The following is a 24,390-nucleotide window of genomic DNA, read 5'->3' on the forward strand; positions in this document are numbered from 1 at the left end:
GTGGGAACTGATGGCTTGACCGTCAAAGAAGAGCCAGACCCTGTCTCTGAAGGCATGAAGGGGTTTTTGATCTCCCTTGGAACACCTTCAGTTTGCTGAGCTAGTAGCCAGGAGTGCCAGGGTACGGAGAGGGAGGTGGAAGGAGCATGGAGGAGTCCCTGCTCAGCTCTCCACAAGAGTGGGGTCAGCCAGTGGGTGAACTGATGGCCAGGTTTTGTGCTGGAGAGCCATGAGAAAAGACTGGACCTGCTGCAGGATTGCTCTCCATAGGCTTTGCCATGATAAAGCAGATAAGGTAGAGCTGGTGTTTGTCATTTTTGAGCTACTGGGCTCCAGGATACCGATTTTGGCATGATGGACACAGTGACCTTTGATGGTCCTTTTCTGGTCTGTATTGCTCTGAGCTGCCGTTGGCAACTCAGGGGGCTCACGGGACCTTCCTGGAGCTCTGCCCTGGCCCTGCCTGCCTCTCTGCATGGCTCAGAACCATGTTCAACCTGCCTGTTCCTCTCCTTTCTGCACTGGCAGGCCCAGTTCCAGCTGGTGGGTGCCCTGCAGCCCATCCTGCAGGCAGCAGGAAGCTGTTATAACCCAGCCTGAGCACAAGACAGACTTGCTCTGTTTTCTGGCAGAAAGCTGGTGGCAGGGGGGGTATGCTCATCAGGACCCTCCACATTTCCACTGGCTCTTTGCCACTGGAGTCACCCTGAGCTTCTGTGTCCTGTTCCCCACAGGTCTGCACTCCCCGACGGGCGGGCAGGCCTACATCAATGGCTATGAGATCTCCCAGGACATGGTCCTGATCCGCCGGAGCCTGGGGCTGTGTCCCCAGCACGACGTCCTCTTCGACAACATGACCGTGGAAGAGCACCTCCACTTTTATGCAGGGGTGAGCCTGGCACTGAGCAGGGGGGCAGCCCTGGGGGAGGCACCTGGAGGTGAGGAAGTGCTGTGAGATCTATCAAGTTGGTCCAAAAATTATCAGAGGGTGGAACATCTCTGCTCTGGAGCCAGGCTGGGAGAGCTGGGGTTGTTCACCTGGAGAAGAAGAGGCTCCAGGGTGACCTTGGAGCCCCTTGCAGTGACTACAGGGGTTCCAAGAGAGGGATTTTGGACAAGGGCTTGGAATGACAAGACAACGGGATACAATTTCACACTGAGAGAGGGCAGGGTTAAATGGGATATACAGAAGAAACTCTTCCCTGTGAGGGTGATGAGGCCTTGGCACAGGGTGCCCAGACAAGCTGTAGCTGCCTCATCCCTGGAAGTGTCCAAGGCTAGGTTGGATGGGGTTTGGAGCAACCTGGTCTAGTGGAAGGTGTCCCTGCCTGTGACAGGGCAGCTGGCCTAGATGATCTTAAAGAACCCTTCCAACCCAAACCATTCTGTCATTCCATGATAAGCAGAAGAGCCCTTGCATCCTCTTCCCACCTCATCTGCAGGCTGGTGGAGGAGTGGAGGGTCTCAGACAGCACAGCTCCATGAAACCACCCCTGCCAGCTGTGCCAGCTCCTGCAGGGGTGGGCAGGAGTCCATCTCTGCTTCCCCACTTTGCTGTTTGTGCGTGGAGGAGTGGGTGTGGTGGGGTTTGACAGCCCTGCAGGTGGGCTCATCCGTCCCTTCTCCTGTCTGGCAGCTGAAGGGATACCCACCCTCCAAGTGTCCTGAGGAAATCAGCCACATCCTGAGGATCCTCAACCTGGAGGACAAGCGCTGCTCCCTGACCAAGGCTCTCTCCGGGGGCATGAAGCGCAAGCTGTCCATCGGCATCGCCCTCATCGGAGACTCCAAGGCAGGTGGCTTTGGTGGTCTCCCCTCTCACCTGGGGCCAGCGCAGGTCCTTGGGGTGGCTCTGAGGCTGTCCCTCATCTATGGTGAGCTGGTGGGAGAAGCAAGGACAGCGGGGAACTGGCAGGAGCACTCCCACTCTGAGGGTCATGCCCTGAGGCTCTGCTGTCTGGTAGCTGCTCCCCAAGATCATTACTGTGAGGCCAAGGCTCCTTCTGGGCCCTGAGGTTGCCCCCTCCTGTGCTGCTGGGCCTCTCCCAGCCCTTTCTGACCTGTACCCATCTCCTGTGTGCAGGTGGTGATGCTGGATGAGCCAACATCAGGGATGGACCCAGTTTCTCGCAGAGCCACGTGGGATCTCCTGCAGCAACAGCGGAGCAACAGAACCATCCTGCTGACCACTCACTTCATGGACGAGGCAGACCTGCTGGGGGACCGCATAGCCATCATGGCCAAGGGCGAGCTGCAGTGCTGCGGCTCCTCGCTCTTCCTCAAGCGCAAATATGGTACGGCAGCAGCAACAGGCAGTGCTCTGTGTCTTCTGCTGGCCAGGGAGGAGCAGCAGGGGAATAGAGAACAGGGAGGGGATCCACTGCTCCTTGCTTGATGGCTGGCTGGCTGCTCCCCATCCTGCTGTTCAGCCTCTCCTGAGGCTCATCTCCACATTTGCTCTTGCACTGTATCTGTACCTGGTGCTTGTGCATCACTCTCTCTTCCAGCCCCCACTCCCGGCCAGGCTGGGCTGGGATTGACCCTCCTCTCCTTTCTCTCGTGGCTCCCCCCAGGGGCAGGATATCACATGGTGATGGTGAAGGAGCCTTACTGCAACCTGGGGGAGATCTCCCGCCTCATCTGCCAGTACGTGCCCAACGCCACCATGGAGAGTAATGCTGGGGCAGAGCTGTCCTTCATCCTGCCCAAGGAGAGCACACACAGGTAATGGCATTGTCCTCTGCTGCCCCTCCCTGAGGGGATCCCCTTGTCTTAACACACTGTCTCACAGGCTTCCTGGAGAGGGGAGCTGCTCCCTGCATCAGTGCTGGTCATGGAAAATTGGATTCAGTTCTTCCTGTAGTGCTGAGGGTGGCACAGTTGAGGCAGGATGTACTGGCTCTGAAATCAGAACTGTGGACCCAGGAGGTCAGGGGAGCTGACTGTCTCCATCTGCTCTGTTCTCATCAGACCCCTCCTGCAGTGCTCCTTCCTGATCTGGAGGCACCAGCAGCAGGACGTGGAGCTGCTGGAACAAGTCCAGGGAGACCACAGAGATGCTCCAAGGACTAGAGCCTCCCTGTTCTGGGAGAGCTGGGGGTGTTCACCTGGAGAAGACTCCAGAGAGACCTCAGAGCCCTTTCCAGGGCCTAAAGGGGCTCCAGGAGAGCTGGAGAGGGACTTGGGACAAGGGATGGAGGGACAGGACAAAGAGGATATTGGGAAAGAATTGTTCCCTGGGACGGTGGGCAGGCCCTGCATCCCTGGCAGTGTCCAAGGCCAGACTGAATGTGGTTTGGAGCAGCCCAGGACAGTGGAAGGTGTCTCTGCCCATGGCAGGGGGTGGGATGAGATGGTCAGTAAGGTCCATTCCAACTCAAACCCTTTTGTGTTTCCATTTTTCTGTGATAGCTGAAGCAAGAACAAACAGCTAGTGGAGCCCAAAATCTGTCCTCAGGGTCAGGGGTGTGCTCAATGCCACAGGTCGCCCTGGGGTTGCATGCAGGACTCCAGCCAGCTGCAGAACTGATGACCAGAGGGCCTTCACCCTTGAGTGCCCCCTCCCATGAGTGCTGGTGTCTGAAATCTCCCTTCTCCACTCAGGTTTGAGGCCTTGTTCACAGAGCTGGAGCAGAGGCGGGAGGAGCTGGGCATTGCCAGCTATGGGGCCTCAGTCACCACCATGGAGGAGGTGTTCCTCAGGTAGGTGGAGGGATGACCAGTGCCCGTGTGATCTGGTGATGTCCAGCACAGCTCTCTGGGGCACTTGTTGGCTTTGGTGTCTTGGCTTTGGCTTCCCCAGCTCGGAACAGCTGTATCCTGCCTGGATTTCTGTTTCATCACCCGCTTTCCCTCGTGGCACAGGGTTGGGAAGCTCGTGGACTCCAGCATGGATATCCAGGCCATCCAGCTGCCTGCTCTGCAGTACCAGCACGAGAGACGCTCCAACGACTGGGCCATGGATGACTCCAGCAGCCTGAGTGGCATGACGGACATGACGGATGACAGCGGGGCGCTCATTACTGAGGACTGCTCCAGCATCAAGCTCAACACCGGGGTCAGTGCTGGGGGCCCGTGCAGCACAAACAGGGAGGGGACATGTGAAGGGGAAGGTTTGAAGTAGGGTTACCAGGTGGAGCTTCCTCCTCGGTTGCTCTTGTTGCTTGTGGTTTGGAGCATCCAATTCAGAGATCAGGTTGGAATCTGCAGATGATTTTTAGGGTTGGTAGGGTTGGTCACTTTCACCCTCATCATGTTAATCTTGAAGTTGCTCTTGAAGGTGATCTAATGTGGTTTTCCGCCTGCTGGTGTTCCATCATTGGCATTTTCCAGAAGGAAGATGAGAAAATCCATCTTCCTTCCCTCGCTAGACTTGTGTTCCAGTTCCCTGGCAGCCCTTCATGCCCCGCTGCCTCAGCACCTGTGATCAATAACCCTTGTCTTCTCAAGGGCATGTCTCAAAGGCAGAGGAGGAGAAGGATGTTGCTGGCTTTGAAAAGCACAGAAGCTGTTTGCAGGGGCTGGGCTGGGCACTCACAGGTGTCTCACCCAGTCACTCTGGCCTTCAGCTGCCCTGCAGTAATCCTGATTGAGCCTCAGCTGCTGGGAGGTAGAGGAAGCTAAAGGTCATGGCTAAAGCTGCTTTTAACACCTGAGATCTCAAAGTGACTGTGACTTGTTCAGAAGCCATGGAGTAGCATGTGCTGGAGCTGGGTAGCTGCCCTGCTAATCCCTTGATAGGCTTAGCTGGAGAGCAGACTCTGCTGTGGGCTGGCAGATGCGTACAGGATGGGGGTGATTTGGGGTTATCTTCCCCATCAGCTGCATGGGGTGATGTGTCCACAGCTGGCAGGGCTCACCATGACCCGGCCTCTCCCCTTGCAGTTCTGCCTGTGCTGCCAGCAGTTCTACGCCATGTTCATGAAGCGGGCCATGTACAGCTGGCGCAACTGGAAGATGGTGGCGGCGCAGTTTCTCGTGCCTCTGATCTTCACTGCCTTTGCCCTCATCGTGGCCAAGACCTTCCCGGGCCCGCGGGACTCGTCCCTGCTGCGGCTGACCCTGGAGCCCTACGGCCAAACCGTCGTGCCTTTCTCAGTGTCGGGCACCATGGGGCTGCCACAGAGGCTGGCGGAGCAGTATGTGGAGCTGCTGGATGCTCAGCATCAGTCACCGCTGGAGGTGCTGGGTGAGGGCACAGGGAGCACTCCTGGAGAAGGTGGTGTCTGGTGGGGTGTCCAGGGGCCACTGGTGTGGGTGGTTTATGTCCCAGGTGCGGCATATCTGATGCTTTTCTTCCCTGTGTGGGAGTGTCACATTGCTGGCAGGACCTCTCCTCACCTGAGCAGAGCTGTCTTCTCCATAACCCCATGTTTGTGGCCACTGGAACAGGCTTCCCAGGGAATGGTTACAGCCTCAATGCTCCCAGAGCTCAAAGAGCTTTGGGGAATGCTCTCAGGCACAGGGTGGGATTGTTGGGGTGTCTTCTGCAGGGCCAGGAGTTGGACTTGTGGGTCCTTTCCAACTCAAGAGATTCTATGGATCTGTTTCTGTGATCAGGACTAGGGTGGGCCACTAGAGCTGAGTCTGCTTGGGGTCTTTTCCAGTCGGCCTCAGTTAGCTCTGGTGTGATGGAGCCCACCCTAACAGCGATGGTGTTTGGCAGGTGGGCTGGAGGAGTACCTCATCTCCCGAGCCTCTGAGGAAGGAGGAGCCTTCAACGAGCACTACATTGCAGCTGCCTCCTTTGAGGGCACGGGGAACCGCACGCTGGTCACGGCACTCTTCAACAACCAGGCCTACCACTCCCCGGCCACTGCCCTCATGCTGGCTGACAGCGCCATCCTCAGGGTGCTGGCAGGCCCCAACGCCTCCATCACCGTCACCAACTACCCCCAGCCCCGCAACATCACCGAGAAGGCCAAGGACCAGCTCATGGAGTATGTGTGATGATGGCGCTTTCCTGCTAGGGCTCAGGGCTCCCATGGGTGCAGGTTGCCTTGGTTGTACTGGGGTCAGTGGAGAAGCCAGGCTGGAGCTTCTCAGACCCAAATGTAGTTGTGATTGCACTCAGGAGGTCAGGGGAGCAAAGTTGTGGAGATAACTTCCCTGCCAAGCCTGGCAGCCACATCATACCATGCACATCTCAGAGGCTGGCTGTTCCCCTCAAGAAAATGGCTGGGGTTAGTTTTTCCCGGGTGCTTAGAGCAGGGAAGGCCATGTAGCTGTGCTCTTCACAAAACCCCATATCCAGGGTCTCTGAACCTCACCTAGACCAGAAGGGCCATGTCTGTGACCTCACCAAGGCAGAGTGGAGGTTTGTGGTGTGCAGGATGGGCTGTGCATGGGGAATTATTGTCTCACTTGAGAGTTTCTTCAGCATGTTGGCAGAGTGTAGCCTCTTTAAGTAGCCCTGTGTGGGTGTGCTGGACACAGCTTCCTCAAGAGGGGCAGCAAAGGGGCATGTGCTGATCTCTGCTCTCTGTGACCAGGGACAGGACCTGAAGGAACAGCTGAAGCTGTCAGGGGAGTGTTAGGCTAGCAGGAAATCAAGAAAAGGTTCTTCCCCCAGAGGGTGCTAGGCACTGCCCAGACTCCCCAGGGCATGGTCACAGTCTCAAGGCTGCCAGAGCTCCAGGAATGTTTGGACAGTGCTCTCAGAGATGTCCAGGGTGGGATTGTTGGGGTGTCTGTGCAGGGCCAGGGCTTGGACTCGATGACCCGTGTGGGTCCCATCTAAGTGAGACTATTCTATGATTCTGTGCTGTCCATGTGTAGCCTTGGCATTGTCTTGCTGAGGTGTCCCTGCCCTAAGGTGTTCCTCTGTCCCCACAGAGGCCAGACTGGGTTTGCCATTGCCATCAACCTGCTGTATGGGATGGCCTCCCTCGCCAGCACCTTCGCGCTGCTGCTGGTCAGCGAACGCGCCATCAAGGCCAAGCACGTCCAGTTCGTCAGTGGCGTTTATGTGGTCAACTTCTGGCTTTCTGCCCTGCTGTGGGACATCATCAACTTCCTCATCCCTTGTGCTCTGATGTTGGTGAGTCACCCCTGGCACCCCAATGCTCTCCCTGTTTGTGGGAGTGCTGGGTGCTGCTCCTCTGGGATGAAGGACAGGGCCACTGGCATTGTCTCTGTAGAAAGGACCAGCAAGAAAGCTGTCCCTTGGTTCTGCTGGGAGCTGGACCACGGCCATCTAGTTGGGACAGTTGCCTCTGGCAGCTTGGCTGTTGGGACTAGAAAATGTTAAATCCATGGGATCTTGGAGAGAAATTCCCCAGATCTGCGCTTCTGCATCCCAGTCTGCAGAAGGGGCCTCCTGTGGGGACAGCCATGGGCTGCTGATAGGACCCATTCATGAGGGGTTGTATGGGTCAGTGCAGTGCTGATATTACCCTGGGCCACTGGGACAATGAGACATCACCTGAGGTCAAGCCAAATGTTCCTTCTCCCCACACTGCTGTGCCCCAGGTGATATTCCAAGCCTTCAATGTGCAAGCCTTCACCCAAGACAGCCACCTTGTTGATGTGATGCTGATCTTCCTCCTTTATGGCTGGGCCATCATCCCCCTCATGTACCTCCTCAGCTTCTTCTTCTCGGTGGCAGCCACAGCCTACACCCGTCTCACCATCTTCAACATCCTCTCCGGCACTGCCACCTTCCTCGCCGTCACCATCATGAGCATCCCAGGTGGGTCACTGCCCTCTGTACCTGCCCAGCCATCACCAACAAGGTCCACCCCCCAAGGGGGCTCTCTCACCCCAGGGCTGTTCCCACAATAGCCATAAAACCCTACCACAGTCCATTCCCACCCATTAAATGTGACAAAATATGTTTGGTTTCCCTTTAAACTTGGCAGTATCAGGTTTTTTTCTCCCAAACCAGCTGTCTCTAATCCAGTGATTCACCTGTTCTCTTTCAGAGCTGGGCTTGGTGGACCTCTCCAAAACCCTGGATAAAGTTTTTCTTGTCCTACCCAATTACTGCTTGGGCCAATGCATCAGTGACTTCTACCAGAACTATGAGTTCATTCAGTTCTGCACCTCCTCCGTTGAAGCCATCTTCATCTGCAAGGCCTTCAGTGAGTCTCTGTGTCCTCACCTGGCCAAGCCCCACAGTATCACTGGGGGATTGTGTGGGGTGGATGGTGGAACTGGGAAGTATCATGGGGCCTCTGCCTGGGCAGTAGCTGCAGGTTACCATTTTAGAGCAAAAATTTGGCAGCATATTATGACATATATAGGAAAAAAATTCCTTGACTGGATCACCTTACTCATGATTTGGAGGAAAACATGGGCATAGGGAAGTTTCACAGATGAGTAAAGAAATCCTGATACCAAGATTGGTGTCCTCTGCCTGTTTCCACTGGACATCTTCTGCCAGATCCCCTCCAGACCCAAATCCTCTTGTGGGAAGCATTTGGAAAGAGCTGTGGGCAGGGAGCCTGTGTGGGATGGAGATGAACCTGGCAAAGCTTTGGGCTCACAGCATCCTCCATCCTGGAGTTTATCTGCCCCTCCCCAAAATGTGGATTGATCCAGGAGTTGATTTTGTTCCATCTTTCCTCAGATATCAGTTACCAGATGAACTACTTTTCCTGGGAGACCCCTGGGATCGGGCGGTACCTGACCTCCTTGGCTGTCCAGGGTTTCTCCTTCCTCTTCCTCCTCTTCCTCATTGAGACAAACCTTCTCTGGAGACTGAGAACTCTGGTCTGTGGCATCTGCAGGCGTCGGAAGTGGGTGAGTGAAGCACGTGGGAGGGAGCTGTGCTCTTTAAGCCCAGCCCAGGAGTCCCTGTGAGCTAGAGACAGGTCTTCATCACCTAAATCATCTTCCCAGGGAGCATCCCCGGAACTTGGAGGAGCCAATCCTGTTAAGTGTATGGATTGGCAAAGGGAGTGAGGCTTCCCCAGAGGTGGCTGATGGAAGGGATGGATCCTGCCAGGGTTGGGGACACTGGAGGAACCCATTCATCCCCCAGCAGCCAGATGACACAGTGTGTCTTACCCCTGTGTTCAGGTGGCCCTGCTGAACAGGGTGTCTGTGCTGCCAGAGGACAGGGACGTGGCAGATGAGAGGAAGAAGGTTTTGGAGTCGCCACCAGAATTACTGTCGTCTATTAGCAGCCCTCTGGTCATCAAGGAGCTCACCAAGGTGAGGCGAGATCACCTGGGCATGTTGCTGCCATCTGAGCCGTGTCCTCTCGGGGCTGGCAAAGCCACTGCCTGCCTTGCTGGGCCATCAGGCAGTGACATGTGGCTCATGTGTGGTCTCCTCCAGGTCTACGACAGCCGGGAGTCCCTGCTGGCAGTGGACAGGATCTCCCTGGCCGTCAGCAAAGGGGAATGCTTTGGTCTCCTTGGCTTCAACGGAGCAGGCAAAACCACCACCTTCAAGATGCTGACAGGTGACGAGAGCATCACATCGGGGGACGCCTTTGTGGATGGCCACAGCATTCTGGCCAACATCAAGAAGGTAGCCAAGGCTGCAGGGGTGAGGGTGGTGTTGCAGACTGTCCTGTGTTCGGCTGGGCTGAGCCACCTTGTGGGTGCCTCCAGAAGGACATGGTTGCAGTTTCACAGGTGGAGACAATATCCCGGGGACATTGTGTCCTTGGCTGCCTCAGCTCTCCATAATCTGTCCATGTGGACATTAAATGTCCACTGGGATCACAGATGCAATACAAAGGCGGCCAAAACTGGTGAGGGTAGCAAACTCTTCATCAAAGAGTTTACCTCCACAGTTGGAAATGCGGAGAATATTGGAGGATGGTCTCTAAAATGAGTGTATCAAACCTTTCCAGACCTCTACTAGGGGTCTTTTTGCTGGAAATTGCCCACTCCCTTTGGAAGAGGAGGAGATTAGCAGGGGTTAGGCTTTCAGTCCAATCCTTCCTCTACCACTGTCCCAGATTTCACAGAATATTCTGATTTGGAAGGGACCCACAAGGACCATTAAGTCCAACTCTTACATGAATGGGGATCCCAGACAAGGTCAGACATGAAGAACATTCCTTGAGAGCATGCTCCAGATTGCTTCCTTCCCTTAAAATGCCTTCTCTCATGCTCTTGTCCCTGGGAGTCACCAAGACATGGGGAAGGTCCCAGCCCTCCAGCACTTTCCTTCTTCTGAGAGCCTGGGCACCCCAAAATGGTCCCTCCTGTGAGGAACCAGCTTGGCAGAAGCATTGTGAGCCTACCCAGTTGCTGTCCAGAGACACATCTGTCCATCCCTATCAGCCCAGCTGCCCCAGAGGGGCATTTCCTTCTCGTTCCACCCACGGTTTCAGAGCTACGGCTCAACTCTCATCACTCTGAGCAAAACTTCAGAGAGGAGCAGCAAAGTCTGTGGGTGCCCAGGCACCTCCAGCTCAGAGATCAGCCCACTAGCTGATGGCCGTGTGCCCCTCTCGGCCCCAGGTGCAGCAGCGGATCGGGTACTGCCCGCAGTTCGACGCGCTCCTGGAGCACATGACGGGCCGCGAGACGCTGAGCATGTACGCGCGGCTGCGCGGCATCCCCGAGCGCTACATCGGCAGCTGCGTGGAGAACATGCTGCGGGGGCTGCTCCTGGAGCCGCACGCCGACAAGCTGGTCAGGACCTACAGGTGAGAGCAGGCCTGTGTAACAGTGTGTCTTTTTGGAGTGCAGCCACAGCCTTTCTAAATCCCAGCCAGCCTCTCCCTAGAGAAACTGCCTGAGAAGTATTCAGGCAGCAATTAAACTCACACAACCACACACCTTACCAGGCTGGCTCAGCAGAGAGGCAGAGGGCTTCCAGCCCCAGATCAATTTCCAGCAAGCGTTTATTCCAGTGTGCTGAAGGTGAATCCAGAGGCAAAGAGGGTGAACATGTGGTCTTTCTTAGTTCTATAGGGTCTCAGGTTCATGGGTGGTACAAGGGGCAGGGCAGGGGGCAAGTGACCATAGGGAAGAGAGGAACAGAACACCAAGCCCCATAGGCAATGGGGAAACAGGGAAAGGGGACACCATGTGGTGGGTGAAGGACTTGCGAAATCCAGGGAGAAGATTGCACAATGTCTGCAAGGATCCATGGGGGGAAGCCTTTTACATCATAAGGTATCCTTAATCTTCACTTTTCCAGGGAAGGGCAGTTGGAAATCCCTTTAATGGCACGAGGATCTCCACAGGCCTGGACTAACTGCTGTCCCTCCTCTTGCACGATGCTCCCTGTGCTTACATTGGGTCTCTGTCCCCATTCTTGACTGCCGTTGAATTTCAGTTGAATGTTGGGCTTGATGACCTCACGGGTCATTTCCAGCCTTAATGGTTCTGTGATTCCTCTGCAGTGGTGGGAACAAGCGGAAGCTGAGTACTGGCATTGCCCTCATTGGTGGCCCCCCCGTGATCTTCCTGGATGAGCCCTCCACTGGCATGGACCCTGTGGCCCGGCGCTTGCTCTGGGATGCAGTGACACGGACACGGGAGTGTGGCAAATCCATCATCTTCACCTCCCACAGGTGACACTTGGCTGGGCAGGGCTTGGCATGAGAGATGAGGGAGAGTGGTGGGATCCAAGGGATGGGACACACCTGGTCTGGTGGGTGGGAATACACTGCCTGCAGCCACTGCCTGGCCTTACCCAAATCTCCCTCCTCGAAGAGTCCAGAGAGAAGGGAATACACCTCCAGCCCCTTCTCAGAAGCTTCTGCTTGTGTCGTGGTGCTTACAGAAGCTGTGCCTGCCCCATCCCTGAAAACATTCAAGGGCATGCTGGACTGGGCTTGGAGCAGCCTGTTCTAGTGGAAGGTGTCCCTGCCTATGGCAGGAGGTGGAATGAGATGATCTTTAGAGGTTCTTTCCAACCCAAACCATCCTGGGATTCTCTGAACAATTCCTTTCTTTCCTGCAGCATGGAGGAGTGTGAGGCGCTGTGCACACGATTGGCCATCATGGTGAATGGGCAGTTCAAGTGCCTGGGTAGCCCCCAGCATCTCAAAAGCAAGTTTGGTAGTGGATACACCTTGCTGGCCAAAACCCAGAGTGAGGAGGAGGGTGAGCTGCAGGCCTTCAAGGCCTTTGTGGAGAAGACTTTCCCAGGTACCGTGAGCTGCTGGAGTGGCTGCTGCCAGAACAGGGACAGGGTGCTGGGTGTGGACTTCAGCACATTCCCTAACACAGAGCCTCTCCTTGCTCAATTCCCCAGGCAGTGTCCTGAAGCATGAACACCAGGGCATGGTGCATTACCACTTGACCAACAAGAACCTCAGCTGGGCACAGGTAAGGGAGCACTGGGCACCTTCCTCCTGCCCCTTCCCGTGTTCTTGGTAGGATTATATATATAGGTTTATATAGGATTATATAAAAACTCTAAAGAGTGAGTTTATAAATATGTGTATTATATACAGCTCAATATAAAAATAATGTGTATGCTAGATGCAGATAGTTATGTATAGTGTATATAGTATCCTATGTAGTTATTTCTATATTATATACGTATTCTGTATCTAATGTGTTAGCAGAAACCTTGGGCAGGGATTCAAACCCAGATATGTGTGTGTATATATATATAAATACATATATTCACATATATATATATGTATGTATTTGTATATGTGTGTATATATATATATATGCATTTATCACATATAAATGTATAAAACAATCATATCCACACCATATATTTTTAAATTATGTCAAATATTCCTAGCTTCCTCCTACTCTCCTGCCAGGGGAGAGGTTGTTTTCCTAGATCTTCCTGGAGAAAAAAGCTTTCTCTGCTTTCCCTGGCACAGCCTGGGGTCCACAGCCTGGAGGTTCCCTATCGTAGTGTGGTGTTCCCTATCACAGCCTGGGGGTTCCTCTGTCACAGCTTGGGGCTCCCCCTGGGGTCCTGGAAGTCCCCCCACACCACGTCATGCTGCCCTCATGTCCCTGCCCTCCCTTGCAGGTCTTTGGGGCCCTGGAGAAAGCCAAAGAGAAGTATCGCTTGGAAGACTACTCGGTGAGCCAGATCTCCCTGGAGCAGGTCTTCATGAGCTTCACTCGCTTCCAGCACTACACAGAGGACAGAGGGAAATGAGTCCTCCCAGTGCCCCTCATCACGGACTGGCCCTCAGCCTATACATAGTATATATAGAGACAGTAATTTATATATCGGCGTGTCTTAAATACTGTATAAATGTAAAACTTTTCACCGGGGAGGGGTGAGAGGATGGCAGTGCTCCTGCTGCCGTCACTGGCTCTGGGCATGTGTGGGTGTGCATGTGTGATCACATGTGACATTGCCACTCTCCAGCCTTCATCCATCCATACAGCAAAAAAATCTGCCCAAAAAGCCAGGAGGAGCCTGGGTGGATGGAGCGGGGTGTTGGACTTGGGCTTGTAGAGGAGGAGTGGGATCCCCTCTGCTCCCCTCTTCCCTGCCTGTCGCTCACACCCAGCGCGGCGCTGCCCCGTGGTCCTCACCCCTGTCCATGTGTTGTTGGGTGGTTGCTCATAGTTTAGCAGGAGGCTGTCACAGAGCTCAGATCCAAACCGTCCCTGGGGTCAGCAGGATGCGCTGGGATTGCCCATGGAAGCACTTCTTGTCCGGCCAGAGGGGCTGGCTCAGCTCCTGTCTGGCAGCTGCCTGGCTTGGGAAAGAGGAGGCTCTGTCTCCTTTAAATGCTTGGGAAAACTCTCTCCTCCTGCCTGCTTGCCAAGGCTGGCCCAATGAGCTGGCGCTGGGCTCCAGCCGTGCAGGGGGAGCTGTGTGGTGCTAGCACTGGGTGAGAGGTAACGTGCTGCTGGAGCAATGCCCAGAGCTTGGCCCCAGGAGCAGCACGTGATGGGCACGGCTGGGCAGCCAGAGCTGGAGGCAGCAAGGGGCGCCCAGGGATGCTGCTGGGATGGGTGAGGGGTGCCACAAGGTCCTTGGGGCTGCTGCTGGGTTGAGTGAGAGGTGCTGCAGGGTCTCGGCTGTGCTCTGTTGGATGGGTGTGAAGTGTCACATGGTGCCCAGGAATGCTGGCCTCAGAGTTGTGCCCATGCACGGGTTCTGCCAGCCCCACACTGTGCAGTGCAGCTACAGGACCCAGTTTGAAGCCAGTGATGCCCTCACTGTGCCCATGTCCTGCTGAGCTCACCCCTTACACCCCACACAGCTCCAACCAAACCATACTGTCCTGCCTCCCCCTCCTCATCCCCATCCCCTCTGCCCCTCACCAGGCTGTGCTGGCAGCAGGCAGGGAGCAAAGGCCCTGTCCTGCCCCTGCCTGGCTCCAGGATGCTGCTGGCCACCAGCATTGCCCAGTCCTGCCTGGGCCCAGCTGGAGGAGGCAAATTCTTTTTGGAGTTTCCCAATGGCTGGGTTGGGGTTTTTTTGTTTGTTGGAAATCTGTGTTGATTCTTGTCTGTCCTTAACTAGTCCCTGTGTCACCTGGGGCAGCCCTTTGGGTGCTGCCCCATGATCAATGCAGAGCTATTTGCACTATAGTACTACACACAATTGCACATAACTAATTAATATTTATGGCAAGGGGGGGAGGGGTGATTCCCTCCCAGTGATTGCATTGTCAGGGGTTGGGTTATATTTTTGGGTTGGGTTTTCATTTTTTCCCTTGTGACGGACTCATTTTTCCTGTTCCATTTCTTCCCTTTGCCTAATGTTGTTGTTCAGAACAATGGTGCATCACGTTACTAAGAATTTCCCCGGATCTTAAAAATGTGTGTTTTTATTAGTCAGCAGCCACCAGGTGAATGGCCTCCCTAGACACCTTGTAGCCCTGTGGAGCTGCTGGCAGGGATGGATTGCACCCTGGGAGCATCCTGGTGGGCAGCAGAGCCAGCTACTGCCAAGGCACCGTGCAGGGGGAAATCCCAGCACCAGTGACTTTCCTAGGGAGGGAAGAAAAAGGGGGGTATGCTTTTTGCTGAGAGGATGGCTGAAGTGCTGAAACTCCCAGTAACTGTTCTCTGGAAAGGGGAGTACAGCAGGATGTAGTAGAGCGTCCCAGGCTTTGCCCTGGATGGTGAATAGTGGGAATGTGGAGGTTTTCAGGGGGTGAGATACAAAATTGCCACAGGCTGGCAGTGGCCTGAGCACAGCAGCAACAGTCCATGTCCTGTTGGCTGTGGTGCCCCCTGCAAGGCGTGGCGCTGGGGTGGGGACACAGAGGCAGCATAACCCCCACACCGTCCACGATGCTGTGGCAGAGCTGCTGGCAGAGTCCATGGCAAGGATGACATCCCCCAGCCCTCCATCACTCTGAGGCCACCCTGGCCTAAATGAAGGAAGTGTTGTGGAAGCAGCACTTCCCTGTCCGGGGGGGCTGTAACACCCTGCCTGTCAGCAAGGCAGGCACTGCAGGCTGTGCATGGTGCTGCTCCTGATTTCAGTCACAGCCACAGTGCCAGGCTTGCCAGCCCAGGGCAGGGAGCAGAACCAGGAGTGTTCCATGGGCAGGTGCTGCCAGGGGCACAGCTGCTCCTGGACCTGCTCTGGCCTGCCACGTGGGTGAAGCAACACAGCTCCTGGGCAGCTTCTGCTCCCCACTGGCTGCAGTGTGGTTGTTATTCCCATCATAGGAATAATAAAGGTAATTTTTTTTCCAGTGGGCGTTTCCTGGCCTCCTTTGGAATCAGACTCTGTTCAGGCTGTGCTGGCCTCCTGCTCTCTGCTTGGGGAGAAGAATATGGGGGGTGAGGGGTGTCCTATAAAACCAAAACTGGAAAGGCTCAGTCTGGCTTGGAAAAGCCCAGCAGCTGAGGAGATTTTTTTGTAAAAGCAGAAGTTGGGGTCCCCATCCTTTCTACCTCAGCCAGCCACAGCTGTCCTCTCTCAGCTCCCCCAGACAACCACAGATGAGGGGGATACCTCAAGCTTGGTGCTCAAAATGCCTCTTGGCCTCCATGGCAGTGGGCAGCTGGCCCTTGGCACTCCCATTCCTGCAGCTTTGCCCAGCTGCATGCTGCAGCCCAGCTCTGGAACACAGCCAGGGTGCTCAGCCCCCTGCAGATGCTCATATGCCACCCCCCTCAATCACAAACATCACCTAAGACAGCACCAGCCCGTGGCTGAGCCCCAGAAGATGAGGCAGCATTGGGGCAAGGATGAGGAGCTCCAACCCTTTGAATGCACAGAAGCCAGGTTCCCACTGAGCCACGTCAGCTGGAAGCATTCCCCTCTCCAGGGCGTGATGCTGCAGCCCTCTGCTTCCCCCTCCTCCCCATCCCACAAGCATGTCTCCACGGGCAGTTTCAGCGCTTTATTGTCTGGCGGTCCTGCTGCAGCATCCCACTGTGCTCCCTGTGGCCACGGCTGCAGGGGGGAGCCGCTCCCTCGCCCCAGCGTGGCACCGCAGTGTCCCTGGGAGCTGGAGGCTGCAGGAGCTGCAGCAGTCCGAGAACTGGCACTTAAGGAATCCTGGCTGGGGCCGCACGCTGCTCCTCTGCCAGACGTGGAGAGGGCGCGTGGCCGGGCATGGCTGTGGTCCGGTCCTGCTGGGCTGGGTCACTCCACTTTGGGCATCTTTTAAAACGTGGCTCAAAAGCGCCGCCGATTCTGGGTTGTGACCAGGTGCTCGCAGCTTCGTTTCTCTTATGAAGAAACCAAACGCAACCTTTTCTTCCCTTTTATGAGCAGTTCTCGATTTTGGCCAGAAATTGCTGTGCCCACCACTCCTCCAGGTCGATGGGAACGAAGTCTGAAAAAGAGGGGAGGGAGAGAGTGGAGCAGCTGGAGCGGGAGCAGAACTCTGGGCGCTCCCTTCCAAACCCCAGAAAAAATAACCATGGAATCACAGAATATCCTAAGCTGGAAGGGACCCACAGGGATCATCCAGTCCAGCTCCTGGCTTTGCACAGACACCCTAGAATCCCACCCTGGGCCTGACAGCATTCTCCAAAGGCTCCTGGAGCTCTGGCAGCCTTGAGGCCATGCCTATTCCATGGGGTGCCTGTTCAGTGCCCCACCACCCTCAGGGGGAAGAGCCTTTCTCTGATATCCAATCTAATGACACCCCAGGCCTCCTCCACGCCTGTGCCATGTCCCCAAAAGGCCTGACTGGGTTTACAGGAACATTCTCTTCCTTGGGGAGTTCTCAGACACTGTGAGAGATCGCAGGCTGCTGTCACTGCCCTGACTCCAGGTGTCACCAGACAAGTGTTGCACCCATACCCAACTGGTCCTGCTGGCCCCAGGAGAAGCAGGTCCCCACAGGGGGCTCCTCTCTCTCCAGCAAGATGCTGAACCCATTGGTGGCAGGAGAAGACCTGAATCCCAGAAGAGTCCACAACACAGTGGAACATCCAAGGGACACAGTGGGACACCCCCACCAGAGTTTCTGGGGCCAACTGTCTCTCCTCAGCACCCCCAGAGCGTCCAGCACCAGCAGGACAGACCCAACCAGCCCCTCTGTCACATCCAGCCTTGGAATCCTCCTCCTCCTTCCACCACAGCCCTGTTCAGGTGCAGGCTGAGCCCACAGGCACTCACTGCACCCTGAGCCTGATGCCCCCAAAGTACCACAACCACTGCCCACTTACTTTTGAGTCGGGGGTTGGGGGTTTTCTCCACGTACTGCACGGGGCCGCAGGCGCTCTCCCCGCTCCGGCTGCTGTCCAGCTGCTGCTCTACCTGCTGCCAGGCTGGGGAGGGGGAACAAGCACTGGGTGGGTTTGCAACAGGGGTTCCCAGTGTGGGGGGCTGCGGGACAGGAGAAGGACACAGAGCAAAGGAGGGCAAGTCCCCAGGCCGGGGACTCCATCCCTGTCACCGATGTCCCCAGCACAGGGACATCTGCCCCAGCTCCCCTGGGGCCTGCCTCAGGGACCCTCTGCCCTCACCTTCATAGACAAAGCGGACATTCTCCTCGTGGGCCAAGGTGTAACATTCTTCAGGGGCCGAGATCTGTGCCAGCAGCAGTGGGGGCCTCTTGCCATTCACTCTGTTGAAGACGAGTTTCTGCGTTGGGCTGTGGAAGGAGGGAAGTAAGGGAGGGTGAGGACACAGGCAGGTCTGCCCACCCCAGCAAGAACTGGGGCAGTTCAGGTGTCCTGGGTTGCCCCACGGTGCACAAAGTCACCCACAGCTGCAGTCACCCTGTCCTGTCCCCAAAGACCGGGATGGAAAGGGATCCAGCCCCCAGGGATAGGGGATTCTGACACAGGAAGGGTGCATCCCCCATCCTCCAACCTAGCACCAAGTGCAGCCCCTAACATAAAGAATCTGCCACCAAAACTGCAGGATTATCAGGAAATGGAAGTGAAATCCAGTTCAGTACTGGACAGGAGATGTGCCATCCTCTGCAGATGGAGCACCCAGGTTCACTGGAACAGCTCTGGCACCAGCATGTCCCCAAGGTGCTCCACAACTGGGATTTAACACTCTGCAAAGTGGGAGCAGAGCAGGCTTCCTCAGAGCTGGGATCTCCTCTGGTGAGGGGCATTTCAACCACCCCCTGGCCTAGAAGCAGCAACACCCACCAGAGCCAAAGAAAAAACTTGGGATGAGACCTAGCAGCATGTTCAATGCAAAACGCCAGTATTATGGTTTTTCTGCCCAGGTCTAGGGCAGGACATGTCTGCAACAGCCACGTTCCTCATGGGACAAAGTCTAAGGGGCCCTAGGAGTGAGTTTGGAGGGCAGAAGAGACTAGGAGCAGGCAGCTCCTGCAGACCTGCAGGTAGAGGCTGGCGACAGCAGTGACCCTCAAGTCCCCAGAGCCAGGGGGAGTGGGCAGGCAGGAGGGCAAGTGTGGCAAACGCCACTCGGATGGAATCCAGGGATCCTGGGAAGGAGAAGAATTGGGAGGGCGGGCGGGAGGGGGAGGTGATCATCCATTTCTTGGAGCTGGAGAGAACGTGCAGAACTAGCAGGGTCCCATTGCCTTGGCCGGGTGTGCTCTGACCCCAGCCAGGAAAGGGTCACCTTAAGGGTCCCATCACCACCTCCGAGCCGCTGGAACACCCCACGGCACCCAGCCACCAGCTCCAGGTGTTGCTGCTGGACACTAGAATTCACCCAGAACGTGTCGCCCCGGCTTTCGGGGCAGAGGGGGATGGCCAGCTCCTCGTGGGCTCCGCGGCCCCGTGGGCGCGGCCAAGGCGGGCGGTCCCGCCGCCGGTTTGTGCAATCGGGGCCGCCCGCGGGGGGGCCGGACAATCCCGGGCCCGGCTCTGCCCCGCACCGGGACCCCCCCGCGCCGCCTCCTCGCCGTGACCCCAGCGCTCCCGCTGCCCGCGATCCGGGGACGGCCCGTGGGGAGGAGAAGGGACGGCGACTCCGGCGCGTCCCCGGCGCGGGGCGGCCCGCACCGCGCGTACACACAGCTCCTGCGGACGCGGGCGGGCACGGGCACGGCTGAGACCCCCGGGGCGAGCGGCACCGAGCGGAGACCCCAGGTGCCCGTCCCGAGTCCCGCCGGGTGGCCCGGCTGTCCCGCCTCCCGTTCCCAAGGTCACGGCCGGGCCGCCCCAGCGCACGGTCCCCTTTCCCAAGGTCAACGGCGGCGCGGGGCTCACCTGGCGGGGGGCCACGGGCCGGGCTGCGACCGCCCCCGCAGCTCGCCCAGTTTGCTGCTCTCCACCGCCTGCTGCGTGGGACCTGCGGGAGGTGCGGGGCGTCAGGGGAGCGGCGAGGGCGGCGCGGAGCCCCCGCGGCCCCCCGGCCCCGCGCCCCCCGGTACCTGTGCGGCGCTGCGTGGCGAGTTTGCTGGGGCCGCGCGTTAGCGTGTACATCCTGCGGCCCCGGCCCACGGCCCCGCCGCCCGAGTGCCGAGCGCCCCCCGCGCCGGGGTCTTTAAAGGGCCGGGCCGCCGCCCGACACGCCCCCCCGCGCTTAAAGGGACAGCGCGGGGAGCGCGGCGACAGCGGCGGGTGTGCGGGGACATGTGTGACACATGCGTGCCGTGTAAGGGACATGTCTGGGCTGTGGGGACACATAGGAGACACCCACGGGACGCATCGGGGGCGCGCGTGGGATGTGGAACACGCAGGGGATAAGCGGGACACATCAGGTTTGCGTGGGGCGCACAAGGGACACCCGTGCGACGTGGGGACGCTCACCGCGCACACGGGGGACGTGGGGACACCGCGGACATTCGTGGGGTACACTGGGGGCATTTGTAGGATGTGGGAACACGCTGGAGACACGTAGGGCATGTCGGGGTGCACGTGGGGGGTTAATGGGGACACAGGGACGCACTGGAGACCAGCAGGGTCCATGCTGGGTGCACATGTGGGGACTTCCATGGGACACAGAGGGGACATGGGAGACACAGGACACACAAGGGACGTTAGAACATGCGGGGCATAAGTAGGGGAGAGGGCGCAGCAGGCACGTGGGACACAAGATGGCACAGGCGCTCAGGGGACATGGGAGTCACGGGGATCTCGGAGGGGACATTCAGGGGACAGGACACAGGAGCCGCGGCACGCACAGGGGACAGGTAGGGGTCATTCCAGGGACACAAAGGACCTAGGCAGGGAAAAGTGAAGGGGTGCAGAGGCAGGGGTTGATGTGCCCCCCACGCTGTGTATAGTCCTGAGCGGCACATCCCATGACCAGCGCAGGAAGCCGGAGCGGGTCCCGGCCAGCACGGTGTGACCTTTGGAGCGGGGAGGTCCCTCTAAGGTGTCCCCCCACGTGGCAGGAGGTGCAGACCCGGGACACGACCCCGGCCATCCCATAGGGTCCCCCGGCCACCTCTGTTTTGGGGAGAGATCGTGTGACACACACTGGGGTCTCTGGGTGGCTCCAGGGGCTGCAAAGCCGTGCCACCAAGGCGACCTTTGCCTTTCCGCCACGTTGCCACGGTAGTGGCCAGGGAGGGAGGGGTGCAGGAGGGGACCTCCCATAAAAGCCCAGCAGCGCCTGACCCTGGTGGGTGCCAGGCACGTGTGAACCCTTCGCGGGTGTGCATCCACTGCTGTCACCTCCCGCCCTGTTACTGTGCCCAAGTACAACCTCGACCCACGAGATGTCACTGCTGGCTGTCACCCGCCCTCTCACGTGCTGGGGGCTGTGCCTCAGTTTCCCCCCGGACCTGCCCGGGGGTTCTAACTGCCTGTTGGCGCATCCCTGAGCTTCTCCAGGCTTGGGCGGGCTGAACCCCTAATCCTTGTGCTCCAGATGGATCCCTCCGGACCTCCATCACCAGTGACAGCTGTCGCAGAAAGGGTGGGTGGGGGTCCCCGTCACCTCCCTTTTCCTGAGGTGTCGGCGCAAAGCCTCAGTTTGGCTGTTTTAGGGGGTGCCGGGGCGGAGGAGCGGCAGTGCCCGGGCCGGGGTCCCCGCGGGGGCGGTGGCTCGGAGCAGCCGCGGGGCGGGAGCGCTGCCGGCCGCGCCGCTGGTGTAGTGGTATCATGCAAGATTCCCATTCTTGCGACCCGGGTTCGATTCCCGGGCGGCGCAGTTCTTTCTGCTTTTCCTTCCGTCCGCTTTTTCCCCTCCCCGCCGAGGGAAGCTCCGCCCGGCGCCGCGGGGCCCGCCGCTGTGCGCGGCCATGCAGGTCCCGGCGGCCGCCGAGCGGAACCGGGGCCCGATCCTGGAGGTGCTGCGGCAGTACGCGGGGCGCGGCGCGGGCGCGCTGCGGGTGCTGGAGGTGGGCGCGGGCGCGGGGCTCCACGCCGCGCACTTCGCTCGGGAGCTGCCGCGGGCGCTGTGGCAGCCCTCGGACATCGACCCCCGGGCGCTGCGCAGGTGAGCGGGGCCGGGGAACCGGGGGGAAACCCGGGGGGCACCGCCTGCAGCCCCCTCCTCCCGTGGGCACACGGATCCGCCGCCTCGGTTCCCTGCTCCTCCCCACCCCCTCCCACCCCTTTTTTTTTTTTTTTTTTTTTTTTTTTCATTTCGTATGATGATTTTGGGAAAACCCCAGTGTCTAACCCTTCTGTAGCCCGGGGTCTCCTGCTTAGTGCTTTGTTTCCTCCAGGAAAACCCCAGTATTCAACTCTTGCATGAGCTGGATGCATTTTTTTTTCCCCCAGAAAAGACCTACTCAACAGTAGGCCCAGGATCCACAGTTTTTTTCTTTTTTTCAGGAAAAGCCCAGTAGCCAGCTCTCCAGCAGCCCAGGCTCTCCTGCTCAGGGCCGTATTCTTTTCAGGAAAACTCCAATATTCTGCCCTCAGATGAGCTTAATGTGTATTTTTTTTTTCCCAGCAAAGACCCTCTTGGACAACCCAGGCTCTCTGGCTTGATGCTTTATTTTTTCCAGGCAAACCACAATATTCAACTCTCGCCCAGCTCAGGCTCCCCAGGTCAATACTCACTAAATTTTTTTCAATAAATCCCCAATATCCAGCTCCCAAACAACCCGTGCGCCCCAACTGAGGAATTTATTCTTCACAGAAAACTCCCAAAATCCTGCTTTCCACCGTAGGAAAAAAAAAAAAAAAAAAAAAAAAAAGCCTGGTGGGGAGGTGCTGGAACCAGTTCCTGTCCAAGGGGAGTTCTGTGCTGCCCAGCCAGCAGCACTCATCAACCTGGGTAAAAAAATCCCTGTGCTGGGACGCTGCAGGAGCTGAGACCTGGGTGGTGAATGTGCCAAAAAGGGTGTAAATAACACCAAAATCAGGAGGTGCTGGTGCAGTGGTGCCAAGTGGGCTGCTCCACGAGGGGATGGTGCTCCAAAATTGGGGAGTTTAGGCCCTGGGGCCTCTCCATCCACATGCTGCTGGTTGTCCAGGTGCTTCCAGTTCTCCATCTGCCAGCTGGAAGCAAAGGGCTGGGCAAAGAGCCCCCAGGCTGTGCTGCACCCACATACTTGTTATTCCACATCTGGGAGTCCATGCAGGGATTTGTCCCCGCCTGCAGCGGGTGCTGGGGGCTGCCCGGGGAGGACTTGAGGTGGGGTTTGGTGCCCACAGCATCGCCGCCTACGTGGAGGCCACGGGGCTGCCCAACCTGCTGCCCCCCATCGTGCTGGACGTGTCCCAGGGCTGGGAGACCTGGGGGGGCACCCAGCCCGCCACCCTGGACCTCCTGGTCAGCATCAACATGATGCACATCGCAGAGCTGCGGTGCACCGAGGTGAGCAGCCCTCGGCAGCCCCTGTCCCCTGCCAGGGCCCGGGGGGGGCTCCCGGGGGTGTCCCCGCCCCCCTGACCTGGTCCCCACCTCTCTCGTTCCCCAGGGCCTGTTCAAGGGTGCCGGGGTGCTGCTGAAGCCTGGAGGTGTGCTCTTCACCTACGGGGTGGGTCACCTGTCCTGCTGCAGGAGCGTCCTGGGGGTGCAGTGTCAGAGTGGACACTGGGGCTGGGAGGGCAGCTCCAGTCATGGCTTAGGGAGGGAACTGGGAAATGCAGGGGCTTGGGTTTGGGGGGGGGTCTCTGCCTTTTGGAGCACATGCTGAGCCCTGAAAGGGGCAGTTTTGGACGAGAGACATCCTGTCCTCCCTCACCTTATCCAAGGCAAGGTCTGGGGGGGCCTGTGGAGATTGACAGGACTCAGAGTGGGTAATGGGACTCCTTGGGGGTCGTGTCTCTTCCTGCTCGGCTTCTGTGCCTGGTGGGGACAGCAGCCCATGGAAGGGGGGCTGGGGGGGACACAGGGTGGCTCATGCCTGCAGCTCCAGCTGTGTCCCACCAGCCCTACGCTGTGGACGGCCGGATCACCCCCCAGAGCAACGTGGACTTTGACCGCAGCCTGAGGCAGAGGTAGCAGGGGCTTCCTGGGGGCCCATCCAGTCCTCTCCATCTTGCCCCCGCCCCGGCAGCTGCAGGAAGCTCCCTCCCAGCGTGGTCCTTCAAGATAAGGCACGCCTGAGGACAGCCCCCAGCCGGGGGTGCCCCGGGGAGATGGAGCTGCTCTGGGGCGCTGTGTCCCCGAGGTGACCCACGCCTCTCTCCCGCAGCAATCCCGCCTGGGGGCTGCGGGACACGGCGCTGCTGCGGGAGCTGGCCGAGGCCAACGGGCTGTGCCTGGAGAGGATGGTAGGTGATGGGCCCGGGGCTGCTCCCCGTGCCGGTGTGCGCCGCTGAGCCCCGGCTCTGTGCTTCCAGGTGGACATGCCGGCCAACAACAAGAGCCTGATCTTCCGCAAGTTGTAACCTGCCCTGGCAGCACTCCCAGCGCCTCCCGGCACTGCTGTCCCCACTGATGCCTCCTGCAGGGCTGTCATTGTCCCACCGTGGCTGCCAGCGGGGCTGGGGACAGCAGTGGTGGGACAGAGCCCCACTCACCCCAGCTGGGGCTGACTTGGCTGGGGGGGGTCCATCTCCCCTGGTGCCTTTGGGGTCCCTTTGCAGTGGGGTGCTCCAGCCTGGACCACAGGAGCCACGGGGGGCACAGGTGTGGGGTAGGGGACACAACACCCCTGGGCATGGGGGGACTCCTTGCTCCATTTCCTCGGGGGATGCTGTGCTGACAGCGTCCCCCTTCCCCCCCTTCCCAGGATTGTGCTGCTCCCTCCACAATAAACTCCGTGGCTTTGCCTTTCACACG

At 58.0% G+C, this 24,390-nt stretch overlaps 4 protein-coding genes and 1 non-coding gene across 7 annotated transcripts in view; 3 read left to right on the forward strand and 2 right to left on the reverse strand.

The window, feature by feature from the left end:
- The window catches only part of ABCA3 (ATP binding cassette subfamily A member 3), a 32,071-nt gene extending 16,515 nt beyond the window's left edge, over positions 1 to 15,556 (forward strand). The window contains exons 13-31 of the mRNA XM_066330007.1: positions 735 to 889; positions 1,637 to 1,792; positions 2,084 to 2,294; positions 2,574 to 2,724; positions 3,604 to 3,702; positions 3,865 to 4,057; positions 4,885 to 5,188; positions 5,666 to 5,939; positions 6,835 to 7,039; positions 7,471 to 7,690; positions 7,923 to 8,081; positions 8,570 to 8,742; positions 9,022 to 9,156; positions 9,283 to 9,477; positions 10,422 to 10,609; positions 11,312 to 11,482; positions 11,875 to 12,062; positions 12,169 to 12,242; positions 12,913 to 15,556. Coding sequence (XP_066186104.1) covers positions 735 to 889; positions 1,637 to 1,792; positions 2,084 to 2,294; positions 2,574 to 2,724; positions 3,604 to 3,702; positions 3,865 to 4,057; positions 4,885 to 5,188; positions 5,666 to 5,939; positions 6,835 to 7,039; positions 7,471 to 7,690; positions 7,923 to 8,081; positions 8,570 to 8,742; positions 9,022 to 9,156; positions 9,283 to 9,477; positions 10,422 to 10,609; positions 11,312 to 11,482; positions 11,875 to 12,062; positions 12,169 to 12,242; positions 12,913 to 13,044 — 3,383 coding nt within the window. The 3' untranslated portion in view covers positions 13,045 to 15,556. The remainder of the gene's footprint in view (positions 1 to 734; positions 890 to 1,636; positions 1,793 to 2,083; positions 2,295 to 2,573; positions 2,725 to 3,603; positions 3,703 to 3,864; positions 4,058 to 4,884; positions 5,189 to 5,665; positions 5,940 to 6,834; positions 7,040 to 7,470; positions 7,691 to 7,922; positions 8,082 to 8,569; positions 8,743 to 9,021; positions 9,157 to 9,282; positions 9,478 to 10,421; positions 10,610 to 11,311; positions 11,483 to 11,874; positions 12,063 to 12,168; positions 12,243 to 12,912) is intronic.
- Positions 15,557 to 16,195: 639 nt separating this feature from the next.
- MCRIP2 (MAPK regulated corepressor interacting protein 2) lies at positions 16,196 to 19,734 on the reverse strand. The gene is made up of 5 exons (XM_066330008.1): positions 19,631 to 19,734; positions 19,467 to 19,548; positions 17,790 to 17,917; positions 17,490 to 17,591; positions 16,196 to 16,648 (listed from the first exon to the last, which is right to left on the reverse strand). The coding sequence occupies exons 1-5, from the start codon at positions 19,680 to 19,682 to the stop codon at positions 16,578 to 16,580; spliced, it is 435 nt and encodes a 144-aa protein (XP_066186105.1). The 5' UTR covers positions 19,683 to 19,734; the 3' UTR covers positions 16,196 to 16,577.
- A 672-nt stretch (positions 19,735 to 20,406) lies between these two features.
- PIGQ (phosphatidylinositol glycan anchor biosynthesis class Q) overlaps positions 20,407 to 24,390 on the reverse strand; it is an 85,145-nt gene continuing 81,161 nt past the window's right edge. The window contains exon 11 of the mRNA XM_066330027.1: positions 20,407 to 20,463. Coding sequence (XP_066186124.1) covers positions 20,422 to 20,463 — 42 coding nt within the window. The 3' untranslated portion in view covers positions 20,407 to 20,421. The remainder of the gene's footprint in view (positions 20,464 to 24,390) is intronic.
- On the forward strand, positions 20,644 to 24,390 carry METTL26 (methyltransferase like 26). Of its 3 annotated transcripts, XM_066330038.1 has the most exons (7): positions 20,644 to 21,645; positions 22,815 to 22,977; positions 23,081 to 23,140; positions 23,536 to 23,603; positions 23,801 to 23,879; positions 23,949 to 24,033; positions 24,076 to 24,390. In XM_066330038.1, exons 1-6 carry the CDS (start codon positions 21,449 to 21,451, stop codon positions 23,994 to 23,996), a joined length of 615 nt encoding a protein of 204 aa, XP_066186135.1. In that variant the 5' UTR covers positions 20,644 to 21,448; the 3' UTR covers positions 23,997 to 24,033; positions 24,076 to 24,390. The 3 variants fall into 3 exon arrangements, with proteins under 3 accessions (XP_066186135.1, XP_066186136.1, XP_066186133.1); XM_066330039.1 differs by having other exon boundaries at positions 23,045 to 23,140; positions 23,949 to 24,390; XM_066330036.1 differs by having other exon boundaries at positions 23,949 to 24,390.
- TRNAG-CCC (transfer RNA glycine (anticodon CCC)) lies at positions 21,287 to 21,357 on the forward strand. The gene has a single exon. It is a non-coding gene; the product is annotated as a tRNA-Gly (tRNA).

The sequence above is a fragment of the Sylvia atricapilla genome, chromosome 15 (genome assembly GCF_009819655.1).
Source record: "Sylvia atricapilla isolate bSylAtr1 chromosome 15, bSylAtr1.pri, whole genome shotgun sequence".
Classification (NCBI taxonomy): Eukaryota; Metazoa; Chordata; class Aves; order Passeriformes; family Sylviidae; genus Sylvia; species Sylvia atricapilla.